The following is a 22,590-nucleotide window of genomic DNA, read 5'->3' as shown; positions in this document are numbered from 1 at the left end:
AGAGTCACAGCTCACCGTCGAAATTTGAGCCTTCAAATCCATGTCTTTCCACACTTATCTGCGTTTGAATGTTAAAATGACGAATCGTCAATTTTAGATACTCTGTGATATATAGAAAAGACATATATTGAAATAGTGAGTAAAATTCCTAGTTTGAAATATTTCTAAAGGAATTATGTGATTTTCATGCATTTCTACTATTTCCGAAGACTATTTAGATATATTCCAGACTAAAATCAAGCCCCCAAAAATGATACACCTGTCCTTTAACACATGGTTCAAACTGCATGAAACAATTTCAGTGTCACAGCAAACTTTAGCGGTAACAGTTGGAAAACCACAACAATCAAAAGTCTTATGTTTTGCTTGTTGCAAATTCAATTATATCTTCAAGTAACTGTTAAATTTGAAGATGGTAAATGAAGAAATGTGTGTATAGGATATTTAAATAATATTTTATTGATAAATAACTAGAAAATCTTAAAGTAACAATATAACAATCTTAAAACAATATCATTAACAATAAACAATATGATTAGGTCATCATCTGAACAATGTTCGAAAAGGCATGGCTCTTTGAAATGTGGTAGTGTTGGATGTCGCTGGGATGGAAGACGGTATATTATAAACTGGTCGGGAAACAACTCCCGATGGTAATACTTGGGACATCAATGCTGAAGGAGACATCATACTATATTGTGTAATGTTTGTAGCAACTGGTGGAATGTAGCTAGGATTCATTGGTGGGAAAGCTGGTTTGTTGTCACGGACTCGTTTCCTCCATCTGGCACGCTTGTTTTGAAACCAAATCTGAAAAACAAAACCATCAGATGAATATTAAAACTGAATGATATATCATTTTAAAAGTAGAAACAAGTTAAATATACTATAGTAGATGTCGATTGAGAATATGACAAACTAAAAATACAATTTAGCTAAGAAAGAAGTAAATAGAAAAATACCTTCAGGTTTTTCTCTGGAATATCCAGATCTCGAGACAACTGTTCCATCACTTCAGACTCTGGATATGGCGTATCGAGAAATATTTTTTCTAATGATCTGACTTGTTGAGGACTGTAATTTGTTCTGGAATTCTTCTTGCTTGTAGTCTTCTCAGGATCAGATAATTTTCTACCAAGGTCTGTTGTAGAGATCGGTGGAGGAACGTTAGGTGATGACGAGGTGGCAGGTTGGGGACTAGAATCAGATACAAATCCGGAAGAATTTCCACTGTCGCTATCGGTAATTAGAGGTGGAGTTGTGGTAGGAGTTGTTGAATATCTTGAAGATGATGGACTTGAATCAAGATCCAAATGAGACTCAATGCTACCATCACTAGATACTGGAGACTCGATGGTAACAGAAGATTGTCTAATGAAGTTGGTTTCCAGGTGTGGTGAGTTGTAAACCTCCCATGGTTGATAAAATGAAGAAGGAAATGTAGGTTGGTAAGAACTTGTAGAGTCTATTGTATACTGAAGTTGATTCTGGTAGGGTATAAATCCAGATTTCTGACTCACATTTTCAACCTGTCTGTCCGAGGAAGATACCTGAAAATAGAAATGAAGTAATAAAAGCTTTATAATTGATATTACTATAATGATTTATCTCTGATAATAGTTTAAAATCCAACCATTAACATCATTAAATTGACATTCAAAATTTCAACTGACTTACCGTATAATTAACTGGAGATATCATTTTGAAACTAGATAATAATTTAAATATTAACCTGTATCAATAGTTTATTAATTTGTAATGTACAATTTCCAAGACAGGACAGCATTAAATACAGTTTTAGACCAATACAGAGCAACTCCTGTCTGTCAGTATTGTGACAACTCGACTAATGCTGGCATATTTAATCGAGTTAATTGGATTAATACAATTCAATCACTGATCGAATTGACATTTGATTAATGATGTAATTAACATTGATGATTCATGAATGATGAAGTTTTACTTATCTCACTTTGTTAATTTAAAACAGTAACATATACAAGCAGTCATATTTACATCTATGCTTGGTCTAATTGCTATCTTAATTTATTTTAACGATTTGTTTTTCTCGATAACTATCTATTGCTCGAGTAGATTAAAGATACTATTTGATACAAAGTTTTATCAGATGAACACTGTCCCAATTTCAAGTTATATCATTCAATTTTATTTGTCACGTTCAGTTATTTGATTCACCTAAAGACAAACATTATTATTTTATGATAGATTCCAAGAAGAAACCATTATTTATCTTTATGTATGTATAATTGGTAAATTATAAATAAATATAGTTTAAGTTAAGGAGCATCTATCACATTGAGCCATATATCTTTCTTAAATCATTAATAAGACCCTTGTGTGTACCAGCATTTAGCAACCAACCTTATAGAAGTTGTATTACATTGGAATATCATAAGCCAAAATAGGTTTTATTCAGCATTTAAACATTATATATACAATGTATAGTTTAAAGGGACATGTAAGCCATTTTTTGAACAATCACACTTTAGTCTCAGAAACTGGAATTTGTTTAGCTGTGCTAATCAGTAATAGAGTTCACAGCTCACCGTCGAAATTTGAGCCTTCAAATCCATGTCTTTCCACACTTATCTGCGTTTGAATGTTAAAATGACGAATCGTCAATTAAAGATACTCTGTGATATATAGAAAAGACATATATTGAAATAGTGAGTAAAATTCCTAGTTTGAAATATTTCTAAAGGAATTATGTGATTTTCATGCATTTCTACTATTTCCGAAGACTATTTAGATATATTCCAGACTAAAATCAAGCCCCCAAAAATGATACACCTGTCCTTTAACACATGGTTCAAACTGCATGAAACAATTTCAGTGTCACAGCAAACTTTAGCAGTAACAGTTGGAAAACCACAACAATCAAAAGTCTTATGTTTTGCTTGTTGCAAATTCAATTATATCTTCAAGTAACTGTTAAATTTGAAGATGGTAAATGAAGAAATGTGTGTATAGGATATTTAAATAATATTTTATTGATAAATAACTAGAAAATCTTAAAGTAACAATATAACAATCTTAAAACAATATCATTAACAATAAACAATATGATTAGGTCATCATCTGAACTGGGGATACATGTACGAGTTGACGTATGTTGGAAAAGGCATGGCTCTTTGAAATGTGGTAGTGTTGGATGTCGCTGGGATGGAAGACGGTATATTATAAACTGGTCGGGAAACAACTCCCGATGGTAATACTTGGGACATCAATGCTGAAGGAGACATCATACTATATTGTGTAATGTTTGTAGCAACTGGTGGAATGTAGCTAGGATTCATTGGTGGGAAAGCTGGTTTGTTGTCACGGACTCGTTTCCTCCATCTGGCACGCTTGTTTTGAAACCAAATCTGAAAAACAAAACCATCAGATGAATATTAAAACTGAATGATATATCATTTTAAAAGTAGAAACAAGTTAAATATACTATAGTAGATGTCGATTGAGAATATGACAAACTAAAAATACAATTTAGCTAAGAAAGAAGTAAATAGAAAAATACCTTCAGGTTTTTCTCTGGAATATCCAGATCTCGAGACAACTGTTCCATCACTTCAGACTCTGGATATGGCGTATCGAGAAATATTTTTTCTAATGATCGGACTTGTTGAGGACTGTAATTTGTTCTTGAATTCTTCTTGCTTGTAGTCTTCTCAGGATCAGATAATTTTCTACCAAGGTCTGTTGTAGAGATCGGTGGAGGAACGTTAGGTGATGACGAGGTGGCAGGTTGGGGACTAGAATCAGATACAAATCCGGAAGAATTTCCACTGTCGCTATCGGTAATTAGAGGTGGAGTTGTGGTAGGAGTTGTTGAATATCTTGAAGATGATGGACTTGAATCAAGATCCAAATGAGACTCAATGCTACCATCTCTAGATACTGGAGACTCGATGGTAACAGAAGATTGTCTAATGAAGTTGGTTTCCAGGTGTGGTGAGTTGTAAACCTCCCATGGTTGATAAAATGAAGAAGGAAATGTAGGTTGGTAAGAACTTGTAGAGTCTATTGTATACTGAAGTTGATTCTGGTAGGGTATAAATCCAGATTTCTGACTCACATTTTCAACCTGTCTGTCCGAGGAAGATACCTGAAAATAGAAATGAAGTAATAAAAGCTTTATAATTGATATTACTATAATGATTTATCTCTGATAATAGTTTAAAATCCAACCATTAACATCATTAAATTGACATTCAAAATTTCAACTGACTTACCGTATAATTAACTGGAGATATCATTTTGAAACTAGATAATAATTTAAATATTAATCTGTATCAATAGTTTATTAATTTGTAATGTACAATTTCCAAGACAGGACAGCATTAAATACAGTTTTAGACAAATACAGAGCAACTCCTGTCTGTCAGTATTGTGACAACTCGACTAATGCTGGCATATTTAATCGAGTTAATTGGATTAATACAATTCAATCACTGATCGAATTGACATTTGATTAATGATGTAATTAACAATGACGATTCATGAATGATTCATGCAGACTACAATGTTTGACGGGCTGTTTTCATTTACTTGTTTCAAGGTTTGCTCTAAGACAACGGTGGTGCCTTGTTTGTCGTTTGCATAGCATATGCTATTATTGATAGTTCCCATTATGGAAACATAGTTCTCCCCATCTTTATTAACCTAATCTGGAGCAGATTGACAAGCAACAAGCAACTACACACCGGGAAGAGCAATCCATATTATTTTGGTGTTTCTTTCTTACATTTTAAATATTACCGAACGTGCACAAATACTTCTGTTCTGCAGATGCCTTTTAAACAAATATCTGGAATTCATATCTTTTATTAAAACCAAAAAAAAAGAAAATTAACAAAATAGTACTACAGTTTAAGTTATTCCAAACAAGTGTTTGATAAAATATATACTTCTTATACATATTTTTCTTATTGTCTTCGTTCCAAAGTTAGTGTATCAATCAATCAGATTAAGATGTAGATCGTTTTATTTTCTATTCTATAGTTTGATTCAATCACCTTCCGTATTTTTATTTGTCTTTAACTTTTATTCAGTCGTATTTTGACCTTAATGTGTCAAAACCTATTTTAGTGCCAGCTAATGATACAGAATTGAAAGTGGACTGAAAATATGCTTAGAAGTCAATGGTTCACAGTAAATATCTCAGGAATTCTTGCATGTAATGGTAAACCTTTTATTGAACAGAGCATTTGATTGGTTGAATATTTTACTTAGTGCATAACAATTTCATCCGATCATGGATGGTAAGAGGAGTCATTCACCAAAAAAACATATTGATTTACATTTGAATCAGATGGTATCACTGAAAAATGGACCATAACATAACAATGGTACAAAATATAATACAACAAAATTAAATAAGAGAACAATTTGGACAAGATTAAGCTTTTAAATGAAATAATGAATGTGACAAACCATTAACAAAATGTCTGTATATTAATTAAAATAAGAGACAAAATATGTCCATTTAGGACATTATTTTTGAACATGGTTATATCTATCACTTGTTATATATCATCCTGTAAGCAGGAACGTAACTAATGATTCTAAGATACTCCTACTTGGCTTCTACAAATCTCTTTGATGAAGATCAGTCTAAAGCTCAATATAGTTTCTTACTTTAAATAATATTTCGACAAATGAACTAATGCTCTTTAATGAAACTGATCATGAAAATTAATGTTACATTTAAATAAACATTATACTTTGTAGGAAAATGTTACATATAACTATGACATGATTAACCCCATAACCAAGTTTTACAATATAACTTATTAATGTTATCACTTATAACATATATTATGTACATCAACTATTTACAGGGAACAAATATTTACATAAGTATTATATCTACAAAAATAACTTTGAAGAATCTTGGTTTCGAATATTTTCAAAGCTCTGATGTGTTATTTCTAATAAAGATAAAAAGGGATTTAGAAGAAGTTTCTATATGGGTGTCACCAAAATTCTCCATTTTAAGAAAATCATAACAATCATTAGAGGAGTATGTCAAATGGACATCATTATCTGGTCAAAGTACATCCTTTATCACTTTTAATTTTGACAAGGTCAAGGCCTCCAGAAATTATGATGACATCAAATTCATCAAAGACCTCACATATCTATGCATACCATGTTTCTCAAAATCTGAACAAAACTGCTTCTATCATGTTCAAAGCAATTGTGGACAGCAACCAAAAATCAATAATCCACTTGTCACTGATATCTGAATGTAAACTGTATCATCTATGCATACAGAACCAAATAATTCGATGTAGATGCACACTACCAACAACAAATATTTCTTAACCAAGATTCTTCTAGTATGGATTTTAGTATTATGCATTGTTCGGATAAAATATCAATAAATAATAAAATGATGAAGAATATACTGTGATATCATTTAAATTCACCAGGGTTTAATTTTCGTGGATCATTCAATATGCGAATTTACATGCTCACGAAAAACAAAATAAATCATTTGCTTGAACATTTGCAAACACTGGTTTGAATAATAATAGTGTATATAACAATAAGAATAATGTCTATAATTAGTTCAAAATTACAATAAGTAGTAAAATTAAAGAATTTTGCAGAAGGCTGGAAAAAACAACTTGGAAAATTTACTTTCTCACAATTTTAATCCTCACAAATATGGCTAAGAGAACCAATCCAAGAAATTTAGTGCCTGAAAATAAATGATTAAAGAGTATATTTTATCGGAATGTATCCTCATCACTGTCATATTTATTACTATTGGATTGTCTGTGATTAGTGGTAGATGTTAACGATGATTCTTCATTATCAGACCTGAAATATTAAATAATAACTACATTTCTTACAGGACAACTAACTGTTTCAAATTATTTACCACATTAATTAGGAATTAGTCGGGGTTAGTTCAGGAAACAATCAGTAGAAATCATTTATACCAAAAAAAAACAAGTAGTATCACTAAGAAGAAATAAAAAAAAAAAGAAATTTGTGTTTTAAATTGTGTCCTTACCCATAATGAATTTCTTCATCTGAATCATTTAACATGGATAAAGCTGGATTATCTTTAAAATGGGTTTCTGAAAATAGAACAATATATTTGAAATTTAAATGAAAGCTGATCAAGTGACAATGAATATTACTGAATGTAAATACCATTAGATTTATCATGATGAATATTAGAACCAGTGAAGTATTTGGTTGAGTAAACTGAAACAAAATGACCTTGCATTATGTTTCTTTTTTATATTAATTATAGATCTGCATCCAGTCAATAGTAAGTGGCTCAATGTTTAGCTTTTAAAACTAACTCAGAACCTTGAGGATGACATAGTCCCTTTAATCAAATATTTATCACAGACTTGACTTGGTTAGAAAATTGCTGAATATTATATACAAGAAAACTTTACTAATATAACTTATATAAAGAAATGACATATACATACCATACACTGCATTTTTAGATGGTGAATAAACAAATGCCATGGTAAACATATATAAATTGAGAAGACCATAAAAGGAGACAAATTCTGTGGAATTTTCATAATTTGTAGAGATTTCGGAGACAAAGTTATCATTAAGTACACCACTACCAAATCTCATCACAGTAATAACAATACTAATAGATAATACTATTACCATTAACGCTGTCATAAATTTTAAACGTAAATCTGAAAAAAAATCAGTATTTCATTCAAGATGATAAAACGCAGCATTATTCTTTCTAAATGAGTTTCCACTTCATAAAATTACATAGAGTTGATCAGTTTTTCAACCTACATAAGCTCATAAGGATGGTCAATGCCATGCAGTGTGCAATTACAAAAAATTAGCCACTGCCTAATTGATATGAACAGCTTGAGAATTGCCTGATAATATGAATCTTGGTACTGAGGTTGGTAGAAAGATAATGCAAAGTCTGTCTGTTTGTCATTAGTTCTAAGAAAAGACAGAACGTGTAAATGAACCTTACCAAAGAAAGGCATGGACCTTAACTCTGCATATGCTCTTATTAATAAATAAGCTAAGTACAATAAATAGAATCCACCAACAACAAAGAAAAATATTTTGAATCCCTGAAATGTAAAATTACTTATTTTGTGGATTGGTTGAAAGTCTTGTGACCTTGAATGTGTCATCATTCCTTATTATTTAGTTGACGGTTGTAAATATGTACAGATTATCCAGAAAAGATCAATGTCATGAGGTTTGGCTAGGGACCAGCTAGGGACCAGCTAGTAGAAAGCATCCTTGTAAACCCTAGTTATTATCTTAATTAATTGTTGATGTCCAAAATGTACGTCAAATTTACCTTAAAATTGCCCAGATCTAATCTATAGTAAAAGGTGGGATCCTGTAGTTCATTGTATTCCTGCCACGAGGCTAGAGTCACTGCTGCTAGCCATATTAAACCAACAACTAATAACTTAGGTACATAAAATCTAGTAAACCTTCTATCAGTCTGAAATGAAGATAGAATTGACATTGGTATAAACTTGGCTACCAGTTAAACAACACTCATTTTTTGGGGGAATTGTGCAATTAAACCATCTGACTCAATTTCAACCATCTACAATTATCAGGAAATTGACATGCTCAAATAGATATCATCAATTTCATCACATTTCTGCCATAACAACATTCAACTTCTACAGCACAACTAAATTGAGATTTTTCTGAAAACTTCTATTTATAGCTAAAATTGACTCAATCAGTTGGTAAGGCAAATATGACAATGAAATGTGTATCATGTAAGAGATAGAAATATGTGCACTAAGGGTCTTTTATAATATACATCACAATGTAAAAGTAACAAATCTATGTAATTTTTATGCATGGGCCTTAAAACACTATGTTATTATCTGTGCATAGGCCAATATACAGTAAGAATAACAGTTAAAAACTATAGTGTTTAAAGGGAGATAACACCAATTTCAAGACCACAAAAATCTTACCTGGCGTACACCATGATACAAACACAACCAAAATAATAACAAGGCACATAAAAAAGTAGCTTGAAATATACCATCAAACATACCAGGTACCCAACTATTGACTAGAAATGTCAGTGGAAATATAGGATCTGAAACAAAAAAGATCTAATTTACTCTTTGAAGGTCTTCTACAGGCAAATCATAATTTGTCAGAAGGCAAAAGTTTTCATGCATTTTGAGGGTCAGTTTACATGAAACTCAGATTATAGAATGGTAATCTGAAAATTAACATTAAAAATACCAAAAAAATAATCAAAGTGTGCCCAATGGAAGCTTTGCCATCATCTTGAAGGGAATTATGGGACATTAATGGTTTAATTCAAATCAAACTCGACTGAACTTGTGATACATATAAATTTTCTAAGATCATGGATCAGTGAAAAAAAAACAAAAAAACTTTCTTGATTTGGATTGTAATCAAACAGGTATACAAAGAAATTTTTGACTCACCATCATACAATAGTAATAGTGGTAGTAACACAGACATCCATTTTTGTTCTATAGACCAATCTCTTAATGAAAACTTTCTTAATGAATGGGCAAATATACACTGAAAGAAAAATACTATCCATAAAGTATTTTATTTTCAAATAAAAACACAAGAGAAAGTCTCTTTGAAAAGTAAAGGTCATCAAAATAGCAAGCGTTTCTAGAATTTTTGTTGAGATTTTTTATTTGGTCAAGTATCCCTGCACCTTTCTGATTTGCTGTCAGACATCCGTGATTCAAGTAATTTGGAAAAAATCTATTATGACTTCACTATAGCAAAATCATTTGAATTAAAAAGTATTTGCCATAATGATGCGTTATTCATTCATTCTGGAATTACAATTAGATCCCAATACATAAGCACAAGCTGAAGGCACTCTTTGAATATCCAAGACTGTAGGTAATGTATACTTACTGTAGCAAAGAAAGACATAACTAAGAATATAAATCGTATCCAAATCTCTATCTGTGTAAATGCTGTATTGTATGTTTTAAACTGAAGCAAAAATAGAAATAATTTACAGACAAAATTAAGACATTTGCCAGGCATTGCTACATCACTTATATTAGCCAGAAGATCTAAAAGGGAATTTGCACATTCTGAAACAAAAATAGTTAAATAAAATCTTGACTAACAAAATACTTACTGAAAATTCTATGTCTTTAATACCAAACTTAGAATGTTCTAAACCATAAAATGTAATAGTTATTATGTATTTAGCAAAATCTAAATAACCAAGATGCATTAATATCATGTCTTCACAATTCTGAAATAGACAAGTCAATATACCAAATAGTAAAATCATCATTTCAGAAAGGTTACAAATCTTGATGGTCAGACTTATCCATGACCACACAGAGCACACTAATATTGTATCTGTATCATGTATCACATGTGTCTTGCCATTGTTAAACATAGACCCGAGCATGTCAATATTTTAATGTGGTTGTAAAAAACTTTGAACAAAAAAACCTGAATTAAGATTAGAAATTGCTTTCTTTTTTGTAAACAAATATTAAAGGGAAATTTTTTTATGGACCAATCATACTTTAGTCACAGAAATAGGAATGTTTTAGCTTAGCCAATCAGTAATAGTGTCCATAGCTCCTGAATTTTGAGCCGTCAAATCCATGTGTGTCCAGAATTATCCGCATTTGAATGTTAAAATGACGAGTCGTCAATTAAAGATACACTGTGATATATAGAAAAGGCATATATAGAAATAGTGAGCAAAATTACTAGTTTGAAGTATTTTTAAAGAATGATGCAATTTTCGTACATTTCTAGAACCGTACTTCCCAAATATACCCCAACTGTCCCTTTAAGAACACCTAATCTGAACATAAAAATGCAGATTTAAACAATATGGATCATATATCTTTCTGTTGATGACTCTACTTACCCGCTATGTCGTCTGTAGAAAGAATTAAACAATCATGTAAATCTGTATTTTTAATCAGTGAAGAATAATAAAATATCAAACCTTTTGGCATTTTAATCTTCTAGTTCTATTATGCATGATACCACTTAGTAGGGGATTATCTGCTTTTACTACTCCCTGATCATCACCATCTATTCCTCGTATCCTAATACCCATAGTAAATGACTTCTCAAAATTAGTGTCTGAAAGTTTTAATTATAATTATAAGTGTATCATGAAAGACTGTGGACCACATAAAACTAATTGAAACCAGCATTTTGCAGCATTAAAACCAAGATTTATGAAAATTTTGGTTAAAACTAGAGGTGCTTCAGTATTTTTGATGCTCAAGATCTAAAGTAATACAATTCAAGCATAATTCTTTGTTACATGATTAAAAAACAATCAAACTTGGTTGAAAAGTGACACTTCAAACTAAGGAAGGAAAACAGACAGATGCATCCACAGTGGCAACCAAGAAAGGTATAAGAAACAGCTGTCACCTCCTGATACAACACAAAAAAACTCAAAAGGAGGCTTTCCAGGCCTAACTTTTTCAGATTAAGAATGGTGTTTGAGTTCATATTCTATTTCAATGCTATTTCTATGCTGAGTATACTTTTCAATAAGCTTGTATCATAATAACAATATAGTGATAAATGTATCTAGAACTATAATATTACAGTGAAAGACAATACCTCCGTCATTATCTGTGATTATATGTGATACCAGCCATAATTGTTGATGATATGTTGTCATAGGTGGTGATGGTAGAACAAATGGCCCTGACTGAAGAAAGAAACATAAAAAATAGGCTTGTATCAGAGAATCTTCATGAAAGAAAAAATACAACAAATAAACAATAATAAACCCAATCCAAGAATGACATCACGTGATCTGAAAGCTTGACATGTCCAGTCAAATTACTCAGAACTGAAATGCTTGGATCGTTTGCAGTGGTAAAAATGCTTTAAACCTAATGACCTGAAAATCCTTCTCTATTCTTAGAGGTATAGTGGGTATCAATTGAATTAGTTTGGCATCCTATAGCTCTTTTACCTTTAAGTCTTTTGGCTTTGGAAGTAAGGTAGAAACATTGGTATTGACTGTCTCTATTATAGGAGGACCTATTCATATAAAATAAGATTAAATTGAATATCAAGGAAAGACATTTTCAATAAATTTGAGCTTTATACTGTAGATTAAAATTTATTGATAAAACTTTCAAAACCTGTACTTTAATTCAGTGGCACAATACTACATTTACATTTCACTGGTAGCTCACTGCAACTGTATCAAAGTCTACGTGCAAGTTAAACATTAACACATTTTACAATTGAAAAAAGAATCATTACATTTTTTAAAATTATGTATTTTGAATTATGATTTACCTGCTAAACCTACTAATAAACATATACCAAAACAAGCAAAAAACGTAACAAATACTAAAACAAACTGCCTCTTATTGAGAGAATATAGACGCATCTGTACAGACCTGAAATATATAATACAGTAAGAATTTGATACACATTATTATCAAGTGTTCGATTATTGTTTGCTTTATGAACAGTAGAAGAAAAGGAAAAATTTATGCCTCGTCCTATGCATTAGTAATTTTACACCAGTCAGCTACCTTTTAAAAAATAATAGCTGGGATGCTTCAAACTTTTGAAAGCAGTAACATTGAAGCAAAAGTTTTTAAACAATTTTTAATACAAAATTGGCAACAGGATTAGGGGTTAGGCTTAAGAGGTTTTAGAGGTTTGAACCCCCGAAAACAGTACTGTACAGCTTTTATACACATTTTCATATATTTCATTTGCTCATTTTTTAAAACAAACCAAGGTAGTTCATAGGCAAAATAGATGCCATGGCACTGTAAGTGTATCCAAGAAAGGGAGCTTTATATTTTCTTTACTTTGAGCGCCACACCAAGACACCTGCAGTAAGATATAAACAGGAGGCATAGTGACATGTGTAGACATAATCTTATTGATCTTACAAGGTTGAAATATGTCACATAGACCACAAGCATGTGAGTCAGAGAGTGTTAGTGGTGACATCTGGTTTCAACACATTAAATCATTGATTAGATATGCTGTTAACAGATGGATTAAATCTTTAAGTAATCACAAAGGATATATGAAATTATCATTTGATTATTGAAGTAAAAATATATAATCATATCTTTCAACTAGAAAACTTCAAGTCATATCAAGGTTTAAGTTTAGCTTTTTTCAAAAATATAACTTGTAAATTTGTAAATGCACATAGAATGAGTATATGGCCTTAGCCCTTTGCACATTTCGTGGATACTGTGCCTTCAGTTAACAAGTCAATGCACCAGACCCAAAATGATTTTATATTTTGGGGGATAGGACAGCTAATTTAGAAAGGGATAAAGGGGTCTGTTATCCCAGATCAGATGTCGACTTGCTAAGAATTTCCATATGTGACTTAAAAAGTGCCAAATAAATATTATCAGTTTCTATAAGCTTATGAAAAGTTCATATAGAATTGATAAAAGTCATGAAGTGGTATTAAGTATTTCAGGAAGGTGGAAATCGAACACCACCCACCGGACCCACCATATATATATATATATATAGTTATATATTAAGTAAGTCTGAAGACCTTAATTCAAGAGCTTAACATAAACATTAAGAAATAAGTCAGCAAGGACAACTATTATGGATATACTACTCCTTTAATTTAATTCTGCAACGTTTCAATTCACATACAGAAATCTTTATCAAGCATAACAATTAATAATGGAAATACAGAATAACAAAATATATATATATAGTAAATAAGATTAACCAACCAAAAAATTCATTGGCCAAATTGTTCACAATTTCAGTTTTTGTACTCTATACAGGTTTTATATTATTTAAAGAACAATTCATTCTAAGTCAGCTTATAATCGTTAAGGATCAGCTTAAATAATAAACCTTGGGATTAACCTATCTTTGTAACAAAAATACTCTCATGAATAGTAGATCATATAATGAGATATGCCTAAGGCTTTAATTTCTAAATCTTTAAATAAGCAATGGTATTGAAAATAATTAGTACCCATATATCATAGTTAATTAGTAACAATTGACTTGACTGTATCCAAAATCTCATATTAAAAAAAAATAACCAAATAGTGCTTTCAATAAATTTCACTTAAACTTAAATTAATTACATATAGGTACTATTACAAATACATTATTATATTCCTGATGATGGTGTGAGAACCACATTGAAACATTGAAGTAATAAATATTCTAGAAGTATCTATCCATAAATTGTCTTATTTATAAATACATGTGGTCAAGATCTGATTTGAAATACATAGAATCAGAAAGATTAACCAGACCAATATACACTTTCAACAATCAGTTAGCGTGTATGTATCTTTTTTCATGGAACATCAACACCTATTAAAGGTGAAAGGTTTATTTAAAATCCCATCTTGTCAACCAATATTAATATGATAGAATATCAAATTTCATAACTAGTAAGTACACCTAACAGAATCATTATATTTAGAGGAATATTTGCAATTCAGTGATGTCAAAATTGAAAAATCTACTTCGTTTTAATTAGTGATAGATTACATGACTTCCAAGTGCTTTACTGACACGGCTAATTTATTGTTTTGGTTGTCTAAAAACATATTGATATTGGTCAACATGAATGGAGTTTTCAGTACTACTTTTCTGCACCTTATGTGCTAATGAACATGAGCAACGCCAAGTTGTGTCAAAAGTCAACTTCAGTGCTTAACCCCAGGCCCTTGAATATTTGGCAATGTGGAGAAAACAGTGTCAATGTAAAAACCTTGGCACTATTTTCTCCACATTTAACCTATATTTTACTAATATTGACAGAACTTCAAGGGCCTGTGGCTTAACGTTCAGAACTCTCCACGAATCTCCACTGATTTTGATCTGTGGTTGCTGAATGTTGAGTCAATCCAATCAATGGTATTGAGACTGAAGTGAAAACTGAAAGTGTCTGTTTTCTACTTCGTTATTGCATATTTTTACATCGAACCAACTTGACAGTTGCATAAAACTAATCTTGGACTACTCCATTAGTCAAATTATAGTTATTTTTCAAGTATTTAAGTCGTCTAAACGATCATTTAGGAAAAAACTTACGATTCTATTTCTCGAGGCATGTTGACACGAACACCGAGGTTATGTTGTCAATCCGGTTTACTTATTACGCATGTCCTTATTACTGGTAACTTCCGGAATTTGCATTTTGATAGTCCGATAAACTCCATCCCTCGCCACAACTACTCTAATTTTACAAAATAAATTTAATTTGATTCGAATACCCCTTTCAAATGGCTAGTTTAAGCAAGACTACGCCTTGATGAAAAGAAAAGTTTTGTAAGTTTATATCTAAAATAAAGACGAGAGAACGAATATGGTATAATTTTAGATATATTATCTTAACACAGGAGATAGGCCTAGGCCTTTTAATTTAGCCTACCACACACAAAGATTCCTAAAGTTATTTGCGAATTTTACGACTCATTGATTCGCAATTGCTCGCAAAATTATTAGGACGTTTTTGTGTGGAATTTAGAATTCAACATGAGTTTTCGGTTTAATAGAAACCTTCACAATCTTTGCGGCAATCATTGTTTATTCCCATTGTTTATTAGGCTGTACTATGGCAAAACTCTTATCAAATTAAATATAGTGGTTGTCACATTTGATTTTGAAATCCAATTTTTTTTAGATGTAGGCCTGTCCTCGAAAACTATCAGTAATCTACAATAAAATTATAACTTACAATATTACAGTGTATAGTTTATTTTCTGTCCTATGTGTTGTACTTTAGCTACCCATAGCAAATTTCAGAATTAAAGTCGTTACTGAAATAATGTTTAAAACGGTATGAAAATTAATTGGAATCATTTTCATTTCTTTTTATTTGATTATAGAGGAATCCGATGCCGAATTTCGGGGTAGGCCTAGCTGTTCTGTTTTCCAACTTTGCGTTAGGCCTACCATATGAACGAGAATGACAAAGCAGAACTTCGTGACTTTAGTGAATCCTTGACGGGAGTTAGCCTATGCTCTGTTACCTGTTACTCTGTTTCTGTCCTGAAAAATTCAGGGAATTTCCGACTATCCTAGTCTAATTCAGTTTAAATATTTGATTGAATTTTGCATTTAAAAAAACAACGCATCTAAAATTCATTCTGTATTAAAGATCTTAATAAAAAGTTCTTTTTTTTTGCTTCATTAAGAAACCAAAAACAAACAGTTGTTAAACTACACTATTTAAATCGATCCTTCACGATAGATGAATGAATTATTGATAATATAAGATAGACAGATTGTAATAGAGAACTCAATGAATAAATAAATATAAAATATTATTTACCTTTCACATCTATCATGGTGATAGGTTGGAGCTATATGTTGAGCGAATGCACTGAAAAAATCCGAAAACTGCGAGAGAAAGGCCCTAATTTTGTTCGGCCATCCTGGATTGGAAAACGTGAAAGCGTATTTATCCATATTTTGTAAAATCACCGAAATTCCAGATCAAAGAATTATCTGATTGGACTATTCTAGACTCAAGATGCTATGAATAAATCTTTATTTTACACGTCCATTTCGATGGAAAAATTCAGTTCTTTACGTCGCAAAAACATCCAGTGTGATTCCTTTACGCCATTTTGCTTCAACCATTCCTGATAATCATATTAATGCAGTTCAAGACAAACCATAATAGACGTCTGCTAAAAATCGATATTTATCCTCGATTCCGGCAGAATAAGTCACGTGATAGGATTTCTGTCACTATGACAATCTGGTATTGACACAAGGCTTGACAGTGCTCAGATCATAATGTAATGTTAGTTTGATTACTTGCTAATTAGAGAAAATGTCTCATTTACTAATGAACTACTTACTGACCAAAAAAACGACATATTTTTCTTCCTATAATTGCTTAGCGAAAAACAATTGTTATATGGGACTTATCAACCTACAATCCGCACTAGTTTCAATAATATGTCATTATGACAAAATGTGAAAAACATCCGATTCGTCGTTCGTTGCTTTCTCTGAAAGTATTAAAGGCTAACACTTATATTGCTGCGAACGTCAATATTAGGTGGAGATTAAATATTAGGTGTAAAACCCTGAGATATTATTTTTAAAATCCAGGGTATTACAAGTACATAATTCATATTCAAAATCACGCGTTGATATTCCTGATATGATATGTAACTTAAGAAGGTATAATCAAATATATTCTGATGGTCGGCTGAATTGACGACGTTTGTAGATACGTTTGTAGGCCTAGATACACTCCTTTAACGCCTCTTCCCGAGAATGCTTTATAGCCTATTTATAAATAATAGAGGTTATGTTGGTTAGCACTATCAGCTGCAAGTTGAGTTCGAATTTTGCGTGGTATTGCATTCTACATAGGATTCTTGGGACCTGGCCCGTTGTCTAGCACCTTACGAACGGTTAGTTTTCGATAGATTTTACAGGTTAGAGGTACCGGTACCATTGAGTTAGACACTAGGTGGCGCGATAGTGAAGTAGGATAAGCGTCTTTGACGTCTGCTGCCGTAGTAGTAGTGCGTTTACTAATCTTATTAGAATCCATAAAATCCACACCAAGACATGCTATAGGGCCTACATATAATAAAGTGAAATTGAATTTGCTTTTTAACAATATTTTAAAATATTTTTTATCGGCATGCGTTTACTGAAAAACGGCAGTTTGAAGTTGATTTTGGGGGAAATATCAATTTTACACACAAGTTTCAAAAAAATCTATATGTTCATCCATTTTGCTAAATTTGCTGTTTTTTTCGATGCAGCTCAACAATTCTTGCGAAAATTGTATACTAAGAGTGGGTGTCTTGTGCCACGCCAATTCAACAAGACTTAAGTTACTATCGAGCGTCGGTAACGATATATGTGTGGATATTCCAATTGATTCCCTGTGTACTTACAGTACGAATTCTAGTTAAAATCCACACAAAAGGTAGTGAAAATCATCTAACCTTGTTTCTTAGTTAAGTCATTGTCAGAACTCTTTATTAAGGATAAGTACTAGTCAAGCTTGACAGGCAAGAATATAGATGTCTGAATACACGTCTGTATTCAGAGTCTATACCAGTCGCATCTGAGATGTCCTACCTCTCTACAGCACCACAATACTAATTAATGATGACAGAAGTTTCAAAATCTTACAAATAGTAAGTCTAGCTCACTGGTTTATGATCAATTAGAGTCTCGATGGCGCGAGTTGCGCCCCCTTTTCCATATTCATTTTTTCCAATTCCAAATCCTTGAAGGGTTTTATCATATACAGAAATATATTGACAATGTCGGGGCTATAATTACAGCCCGACGATCATTGCTTATCTTACATAACCCAAGCTATTTCTATAATGGCATTGGTCATACTGAATTATTGTTGCTGGTAAAACCAGGCTAGTGGTTGATGGACCACTGGCTTACAAAGGTGTTGTTATTGGGTCACAGGTAACACGAGGTATATGCAAATTCCAGATTGTTGTTAATGGACCACAGAATTTATTACGTTAGTTTTAGGCCTACTGGATTGTACCAGTTTTAGAGCTATAGGCTATAGTTACTGAGTCATTTTGGTATTAGACCACTATTTCAATTGAGTTTATTGATGTGAAATTGTCAGACGCCTTTTCTGAAGCGATCAGTCAGACTTACAGCGTTGACTCTTTATGTCTACATGTCCTTCGACTTGACTCTCGTCAGAATCTCAATAATATTCTCTACTGACAACAGAAATTTAAATTCTTGTTGAATAAAAACACATTTCATATCTTTTAATTTTAAGATATACACAATAGAGTAATGTTCATTACACTCTTCTAAACCTGAAGCAATTAATTAGATTATTTTTCTTTTCATGTTTTAAGTTTGTACGCCACCAATTTCAACCCTTTCTTCTTGTCTCCTATCTACAAATATATTGCAAAACAAGAGCTTATTATTTACCAAGTATATCATCAATACCCACTGTATCTGAGATGGATGTAGCACGAAAGGTGCGTATGTCAATTGGGAATCCTTGTTGGATGTTGAATCAATCCGTCCCCTATCCAGTTTAGCAAAAAATAGCATCATCAATCTTTATAGCCATTCCTACAGAGGGAGAATTCCAAATATATAAAGACTTAAATCTGTCCAGTTACAGCCAATAATAAGCTTTAGACAATGTAAATGATCACATCAAATATTATAATCGGATGAAGACAATATGGCAATAACTCAAAAAATGTTCATCGAATATTCGTCACATTTGAATCAGTCCAAGATCTTATCAATATATATGACCAAGATTCATTACAATCAATTGAAAATTGTAGTCTCTATTGTGTTCACAACAAATTTAACATGTTTTTCCTAAGTCAAGGGAAATAATTCAAAAATTGTTCATCAAAGAATCATCTTATTTGAACTTGACTGAAAATAAATCATTACTCCAAATTTCATTAAAATCAGATGAAAACTGTCGTGTCTATTGCGCCCATGAATACGCTTCTTATGTATTATAGCATTATCATTCCTTCAGCTTTATTCCTAATATATGTTATAACATTATCATCCCTCGGATTCTTATCATACCATAAAATTATCATTCCTTCAGCTTTATTCTCATTTTATGACCACCATTCTTTAATCTTTATTCCGATCATAATCTAATATAACAGTATCTCATGTCTTGTTTTATAATTATCATTCATTCAGCTATATAATATTTCTATCATATTATATAATTATCATTCCTTAAGCTATATTTCTATCATATTATATAATTATCATTCCTTCACTTATATTCATATCATATTATATAATTATCATTCCTTCAGCTATATTTCTATCATATTATATAATTATCATTCCTTCAGCTATATTCCTATCATATTATATAATTATCATTCCTTCAGCTATATTCCTATCATATTATATAATTATCATTCCTTCAGCTATATTCCTATCATATTATATAATTATCATTCCTTCAGCTATATTCCTATCATATTATATAATTATCATTCCTTCAGCTATATTTCTATCATATTATATAATTATCATTCCTTCAGCTATATTCCTATCATATTATATAATTATCATTCCTTCAGCTATATTCCTATCATATTATATAATTATCATTCCTTCAGCTATATTTCTATCATATTATATAGTTATCATTCCTTTCAGCAATATTCATATCATATTATATAGTTATCATTCCTTTCAGCTATATTCCTATCATATTATATAATTATCATTCCTTCAGCTATATTCATATCATATTATATAATTATCATTCCTTCAGCTATATTTCTATCATATTATATAATTATCATTCCTTCAGCTATATTCATATCATATTATATAATTATCATTCCTTCAGCTATATTTCTATCATATTATATAATTATCATTACTTCAGCTATATTCATATCATATTATATAATTATCATTCCTTCAGCTATATTCCTATCATATTATATAATTATCATTCCTTCAGCTATATTTCTATCATATTATATAATTATCATTCCTTCAGCTATATTCATATCATATTATATAATTATCATTCCTTCAGCTATATTCCTATCATATTATATAATTATCATTCCTTCAGCTATATTTCTATCATATTATATAATTCTATTCCTTCAGCTATATTTCTGTCATATTATATAATTATCATTCCTTCAGCTATATTTCTAACATATTATATAATTATCATTCCTTCAGCTATATTCCTATCATATTATATAATTATCATTCCTTCAGCTATATTTCTATCATATTATATAATTATCATTTCTTCAGCTATATTTCTATCATATTATATAATTATCATTCCTTCAGCTATATTCCTATCATATTATATAATTATCATTCCTTCAGCTATTATATAATTATCATTCCTTCAGCTATATTCATATATTATATAATTATCATTCCTTCAGCTATATTCATATCATATTATATAATTATCATTCCTTCAGCAATAATTCTATCATATTATATAATTATCATTCCTTCAGCTATATTTCTATCATATTATATAATTATCATTCCTTCAGCTATATTCCTATCATATTATATAATTATCATTCCTTCAGCTATATTTCTATCATATATAATTATCATTCCTTTCAGCTATATTTCTATCATATTATATAATTACCATTCCTTCAGCTATATTCCTATCATATTATATAATTATCATTCCTTCAGCTATATTCATATCATATTATATAATTATCATTCCTTCAGCTATATTCCTATCATGTTATATAATTATCATTCCTTCAGCTATATTCCTATCATATTATATAATTATCATTCCTTCAGCTATATTTCTATCATATTATATAATTATCATTCCTTCAGCTATATTCATATCATATTATATAATTTTCATTCCTTCAGCTATATTCCTATCATGTTATATAATTATCATTCCTTCAGCTATATTTCTATTATATTATATAATTATCATTCCTTCAGCTATATTCCTATCATATTATATAATTATCATTCCTTCAGCTATATTTCTATCATATTATATAATTATCATTCCTTCAGCTATATTCCTATCATATTATATAATTATCATTCCTTCAGCTATATTTCTATCATATTATATAATTATCATTCCTTCAGCTATATTCCTATCATATTATATAATTATCATTCCTTCAGCTATATTCATATCATATTATATAATTATCATTTCTTCAGCTTTATACCCAATATGTAAGCTATTCCAATACATTACATTACTTCTTTCGTATTATCGATTGCAGACATTTGCTTAAAAATATGAACAATAAAGATTAAGTAAATAAATAAAACCTTACCTAAAGAGCTTGAATCAATCAATTTTCAATTATTCATGAAATGACATGTTTTCTGTTATGTTGCTGACATGACAAGAAGACGTGAACCCTGGGATGTCTGCAGTCACAATGAAGATATAATATAGGTGTTGAGAGGTCTCTGCCTTACACTGATTTCAACTCACTCCAAAGCTATAAATATCACCTTTGTTTAAGTTTAGAAAACCCTTAATACCAATGAACAAATTTCATTGTTAATCTTCAAACTCCTGGTCAAGTTCAGCTTAAACTTCAAACCCCAAAGTGAAATAGTTTTTAACTAAACTGTTCTCACAGACTCTTAAACCTTTAATATTTCATTTAAAGGCGATATCCCAGATGGATATTTCAGAAAAATTTATCTAGAGTTTAAAACTGTTTTCAAAGTGGCTCAGGTTCATTACATTGTTGACTAGAGTAAAATTTAGTACCAAGGGCCAAGAATAAACAGACACAACCGGTGGTCTTGTAGCGGAGTCAGCCAAATAGATTGTAATCCCAATTGTACACTGTGCACAGTTACAATAGCCTGGTATTATCATTGGCTCAGTAATGATAGTCTGGTACTACTACATGTGGCCCACTTTCAATAACCTGGTACGTCTCTGAATACTAAATGGAGTTATATTATAGCCAAAAGAACTGGACGTCGGATTTTAATTCTGAAAAAATGATAACGATCGCTGAAATTAAGTAGACCACTATATCCTTTTCGGGAAGAAACAACTTG

At 30.8% G+C, this 22,590-nt stretch overlaps 3 protein-coding genes across 3 annotated transcripts; all 3 read right to left on the bottom strand.

Moving 5' to 3' along the window:
• Window positions 1-543: 543 nt before the first annotated feature.
• Window positions 544-1,701, bottom strand: LOTGIDRAFT_154247 (hypothetical protein; the record flags this gene model as incomplete). Its single annotated transcript, XM_009061951.1, has 3 exons — window positions 544-810; window positions 963-1,550; window positions 1,678-1,701. 3 exons carry the CDS (start codon window positions 1,699-1,701, stop codon window positions 544-546), a joined length of 879 nt encoding a protein of 292 aa, XP_009060199.1.
• A 1,394-nt stretch (window positions 1,702-3,095) lies between these two features.
• LOTGIDRAFT_154246 (hypothetical protein) lies at window positions 3,096-4,277 on the bottom strand (the record flags this gene model as incomplete). The annotated part of the gene is made up of 3 exons (XM_009061950.1): window positions 3,096-3,386; window positions 3,539-4,126; window positions 4,254-4,277. The coding sequence occupies 3 exons, from the start codon at window positions 4,275-4,277 to the stop codon at window positions 3,096-3,098; spliced, it is 903 nt and encodes a 300-aa protein (XP_009060198.1).
• A 2,764-nt stretch (window positions 4,278-7,041) lies between these two features.
• On the bottom strand, window positions 7,042-16,467 carry LOTGIDRAFT_106023 (hypothetical protein; the record flags this gene model as incomplete). The annotated part of the gene is made up of 13 exons (XM_009061949.1): window positions 7,042-7,112; window positions 7,479-7,703; window positions 8,006-8,108; window positions 8,345-8,494; window positions 8,988-9,115; window positions 9,477-9,576; window positions 9,931-10,011; window positions 10,163-10,282; window positions 11,000-11,139; window positions 11,635-11,725; window positions 11,996-12,063; window positions 12,328-12,431; window positions 16,331-16,467. 13 exons carry the CDS (start codon window positions 16,465-16,467, stop codon window positions 7,042-7,044), a joined length of 1,518 nt encoding a protein of 505 aa, XP_009060197.1.
• Window positions 16,468-22,590: the final 6,123 nt, after the last annotated feature.

Source organism: Lottia gigantea (assembly GCF_000327385.1).
Source record: "Lottia gigantea unplaced genomic scaffold LOTGIsca_5, whole genome shotgun sequence".
Taxonomy (NCBI): domain Eukaryota; kingdom Metazoa; phylum Mollusca; class Gastropoda; family Lottiidae; genus Lottia; species Lottia gigantea.
The sequence above is the reverse complement of the archived record's forward strand: the minus strand, read 5'-3'. Positions and strand labels throughout refer to the sequence as shown.